Source organism: Vigna radiata, chromosome 4 (assembly GCF_000741045.1).
Source record: "Vigna radiata var. radiata cultivar VC1973A chromosome 4, Vradiata_ver6, whole genome shotgun sequence".
NCBI classification, from domain to species: Eukaryota; Viridiplantae; Streptophyta; class Magnoliopsida; order Fabales; family Fabaceae; genus Vigna; species Vigna radiata.
The window spans coordinates 5,472,279-5,477,281 of record NC_028354.1 but is presented as its reverse complement, the minus strand read 5'-3'; the positions used below and the strand labels follow the sequence as shown (position 1 = coordinate 5,477,281).

The 5,003-nt window shown below is 30.3% G+C and overlaps 1 protein-coding gene across 1 annotated transcript; it reads right to left on the bottom strand.

Annotated features, from left to right (window-relative positions):
* Nucleotides 1-2,608: 2,608 nt before the first annotated feature.
* LOC106758281 lies at nt 2,609-4,675 on the bottom strand. Its single transcript, XM_014641219.2, has 3 exons — nt 3,896-4,675; nt 3,203-3,745; nt 2,609-2,843 (listed from the first exon to the last, which is right to left on the bottom strand). Exons 1-3 carry the CDS (start codon nt 4,505-4,507, stop codon nt 2,739-2,741), a joined length of 1,260 nt encoding a protein of 419 aa, XP_014496705.2. The 5' UTR covers nt 4,508-4,675; the 3' UTR covers nt 2,609-2,738.
* Nucleotides 4,676-5,003: the final 328 nt, after the last annotated feature.

Genomic DNA, 5,003 nt, shown 5'->3' with positions numbered 1-5,003 from the left:
AGTCAATAAGGTTAAGTAGAGTCAACCCAAACCAAAGAATCAAACCAAGTTAGCCCAGTATAAAAGGTCTAAATGATTTAACTCAGGTCAAAGAATCAAGCTAGGTTGACCTTGATTGTAGGTAAAGTCGAGTTGGCTCCTGGTGAAGGTTGACCTGAGTAAACACAATCCAAAGATTGAGTCAAGATTGAAGGTTAAGCTAAATTGTCTCAAGCTTAATAGTCAAGTCAAGTTGGGCTGGTTCAAAGGTCAAGCCGAGTTAGTTTCGATCGAAAGTCAAGCCAAGTAGGTCTAAACTGAAGAATCAAATCGAGTTAGTTGAAATTGAAGGTCAAGTTGAGTTAACTTCAATTGAATATCATGTTAAGTCGATCCATACCAAAGAACAATGTGAGTTGTCCTAGGCTAACTTGTCGAGCCATGTCATCTTAGAACCAAGGTCTAGTTGAGTTATCTTGAGTCAAGCTGAGTCAGTCTAGCAAAGGTGGAGCTTGGTTAGTCTAAGTCCATGAGGAGCCAATTTGACAAAGCTTAGGTAAAGTCAAGTTGGTTTGGATCTCAGCTTACTCAAGTTAGTTTTGATCGATGTTAAGGTGAGACGATTTAGATCCAAGTTAAACTGACTGAACAACCAAACTCAAGTAAACATGATTCAGTTTAGGTTTAGATCAAGTAGATTTAGCGTGACCTATATCTAATATATAAGTAAATATTAATAGTAAAATATAATTCAATCTCATTATATTTAATCCAATCTAAAGAGTGAATTTAATCTAATTTAAATTAGATTATATAAATCAAAATCTTGTTGATGGAGGTAAAATGGATGTGGATTATAGATAAATCTATTTTATTAGATCTAGAATTGATATCGGAAAAAATTCAATCCATAAGCACCCTTAGTTGTGATAGCACATTAGGGAGAAGATCTGAATTGTCTAGGTGTAGCTTGGTTATGATAATATATATTTTGATGGGAATTATTGGAATTGTATGTTTTGAAAATGTAAAAATATGTGAATGTGATAAATTTGATATATTAACTTTGTTTTTTTTTTTTTATGTTGTAAAGGTTAATGGAACACATTAACTAAAGTGTATCTGTTTCTGTGTCTATTTTGTTTTTGTGTTTATTTGTATGTTATATGTGTCTGTACATGTATTAGGGTTCAGCAAATAAACTGGGTCCGTCCGAATCTAATAGATCTGAGTACCTCACGAGGATTTCAGGATTTTTGTACATTTATTTCTTTTGAGTTATTTTTTGTATTCTTTGCTAATTTTTGTATATATATATATATATATATATATATATATATATATATATATATATTTTGGGTATTTTATTTTTGTTCTTTTACAATTTTCGATAAGTGTGTTTCAGAATATTTTAATACATATTTATAAACAGTTAAAAATTTTAATATATATTTATTAACAGTTAGATATTTTAAAATTACATGTACTTACAGATATTTATTATTTATAAAAAATTAAAATTTAAATTAAAATTTACTTTATATTTTATTAAATTAAATTTAATTAAATTTACTTTATATTTTATTAAATTAAATTTAATTAAAATTAATTTATATTTTATTAAATTAAATTTAACTAAAATTAATTTTGATTTATATTTATTTTAATTTATATTACATTTTTTATTTTTTTATAATTTTATTTAAATTTTATTTTTAAAATTTATAAAATATATTATCTACATATACTTAAAATACTCACGTATAGTTTTAAAAGAATATCGAGTAACGAATACTTTTTTTTTTTTTTGTTGCAGATAAAATTTTGTACTCATGTTGTCATCTTTTAAATTTAATGTCTATTTAATTGATTTTAATGATCAATAAGAATATAATTAGGATATTACAAATTTTACCACTTTAGTTTCACTTTAACATGTCATTTATTGTGCCAAAAACTTTATGTTAGTACGCGTTATAAGTTTATATTTAAATAGGTCAATATATTGGTTAAAAGATTAATTTGGATTATTCATAGTATTTTTTTTTTTGGTTGAATGGACTTTTAAATATACATATGTGTGAAATTTGAATTATATGAAATTTCAACGATGGATGTTTAAAATCTGAATTGAAGTATTTATAAATTTGGTGAGATTATAAAGGTAAATACCTTCTAATTTAATAAACAATTTATATTTTTTTCATGGTATTGCGTTTTGATATTTTATGCTCCTATTCTATATTGATAAGTTAGAATGTAATTTGAATTTTTATATCCAAAAGTATGATGTTTACCCTTATTTGATTTAAATAATTAAGCTCATTTTTTTGTTTTTTAACAGACAATATAAAATATCATGTTATTCTATTTTACGTTAACATTTAAATATTTTTTATAACTACAATGTAAGTAAAAAGTAAATATACAAACAATTTTAAATTGAAGAGTTATAATAACATTTGAAAAGAATACTGAACATGCTATATTACATTTAGCTACAAGTGCTAAAATGTTTCATATAATAATGTACATATAGAAAAATAAATAAAACAATTAATGCATAAGATGACAAAAGTTGTGTAAAATAAATCAGTTTGATAGTGTTAATTGGGTAGTTGGTGTAACTAAAGACTAAAAATCAAAAACATGTTTTAAGGTTTAATCATCTTCTTCTATACTTATTTATTTTTGTGTACCTATTAAAGTGTATTAAAAATAAGAATGAGAAAAGAGAAAAGAATGTGAGGGTTCACATGCTACAATTCAGTGACTTCGCCCTCTTGACAACTTCCCACCCATAAGTATAGAGTCGTTGCTTTCTTCTGTGGCGATAATATTCTACAACAATCCCTTCTTGGTGACTACAAAACAAGGAAATCTTAGTTATTATAATAATACAAATTTGGTTTCTTATCTTTTTATTTTAAGCTTGATCTTTTAAGATTTCATTTGATACTGTGCAAGAATAAAATTATATATAAATTAGAAAATGATATTTTAACATATTTTTTTATACCATTTTGACACTGCATACATGTTAAAACGGAGGATTTCAAATTAAAAAAACAAACTTTGATTTTTCTCTTCCAAATATAACCCTGTCTCAACTTTTTTAATTTGAAATCGTTCAATCACATTTTGACACAGGTGCAGTGTCAAAATGATTCAAAAAAATGGTGTTAAAATATCATTTTCCATATAAATTTATGAAAATGTGTACCTTTTTCCAGCGTAAGGGATCTGGTTTTTTGGTTACTACAACAGAGGTTATTTTCTCTGGTGAATTCATTCTCCATCGGCAGAAAGGGGGTTTGGATTTGTCATGATTATAAACACCAATAACTTGTTTTGTGGTGGAATCGAAATGAGTGTTGCTCATGTAGTAAACAAAGGGTTTCTGACAAGGGTGTCTGGCAACAGGCCTTGTGTTGAAAGCATATGCAGTATAATCAGCTCTTCTATACCAGTTCAGAAAGGTTCTCGATGGCATCTCCATTTCTCTAGGGGACAATACTCCCCTTAGGATTTGAACCACATACCCCCATGAAACAGATATTGACCAATAATTATGTCTGTCATAACATATTGATTGTTGCATTATGCTGCCTGAATCCTCATTCACCGATCTCATCAGGTGTTTTAAGGCTGATACTCTTGTCATCCTTGGGAATATTGGTTGCACTACATCAAGGTGGTGTAGTGATACAAGTGGTGCCACTGGATGTGCCCCTAAAAGCCCTAACAGGTCCCCATAAACATCATACTGCACAACCAAAATGATATAAATCATAGTAATAATCAAAGAAACACTATATTATTTTATTCCATGATCATAGTAATATGATCAACTCGATAAAATTATCAGTTTCCAAGTTAAGGTTTGTTAAAATAATGTGTCAATATGATTTGTTACCTGATGAAAGCCAGCTTCCTTTGTTAGAGGCACACCTAGTTCAGCCATGCAAGCTTGAATTCTATCATCACTACCATACAAAGCAGGGTATCGTTGAATGCAACGATCTTGCATCTTTGCCAGTTCCTGGGCAAGTGGGTAGCTTATAGCGAATCCTCCACCACCATATGCCATGGCATATGAGAAATGCATGTTCTGAACATGGCTTTCAGATGAGCTTCCGATATAATAAAAGTGCTTATGGTTGTATTTAGAAAGAATTCTAACGACATTATCAACCATAAACACGGTGTCATCATCCCCCATCACGAACCATCTCACATCCTTCATCCCAAGTTTCAATGTTTCTGTCACCACCCTTGATATCCTTAAAGCTGATCTTTGTCCTTGACGATTTGTATACCTAAACTTTGAAGTGTCCCCAGAGATATGAATGTTAGGTAAGCCCTCATTTTTTTGAGTTTTCACTTTCTGATCCAGCCACACTACTCCTCTTGTTTTGTTAGGCCTCCACCATATCTTAATGTACTCTTTTCTGATGTGCCATAAATTTGATGAACCAGCTATCCCAAAAACGATGTGTTTAACCTCGGTGTCTTGTCTCTCAGACATTTGTTTGGGAGTTAATCTAACTACCACGGGATAATTATTTCCATAATCCTCTTCTTTCTTTGTTTCTTCTGTACGAGCTTCAACTTGATCAGCTTCAACTTCACCACCACCACCACCACCATCATCATCATCACCATCATTAACCTCTCTTGGTCTTGGTAGTTTATCTACTAATGGTTTTTTCTTTTCATCGCCTTCATCGGTATCCATGGTTTCTGAGGAATTATCGTTGTGAGTATTTATCTGAAAGTTTTCTTTGGTGGTGGGAGTGGTGCAGTCATCTTGATCATTGTGGAAAAGGATGATGTTGGAAGAATAAAGGGTGTAGAGAACAATGGTGATTGAGATCAACCAGGTGAGGATGCTTTTGGAGCTTGTCTGGAGCATGCGTTGATGGGAAGAAGAGCACATAGTTTTGTTAGTATGAGATTTTCAATTTCCTTTCAGATTGTAGGTGGTTGAGGGAAGGACTTTCAATCTCAGAATTGTTCGGATC

Bases quoted from the DNA above. Each gene is read 5' to 3' on its own strand.
- LOC106758281 (XM_014641219.2), bottom strand. From the start codon at position 4,507: ATGTCTGAGAGACAAGACACCGAGGTTAAACACATCGTTTTTGGGATA. The intron at 3,746-3,895 runs GTAACAAATCAT...TTGGTTGTGCAG, and splicing joins AGGAAGCTGGCTTTCATCAG to TATGATGTTTATGGGGACCT. The intron at 2,844-3,202 runs GTACACATTTTC...CTTGTTTTGTAG, and splicing joins ATCCCTTACGCTGGAAAAAG to TCACCAAGAAGGGATTGTTG.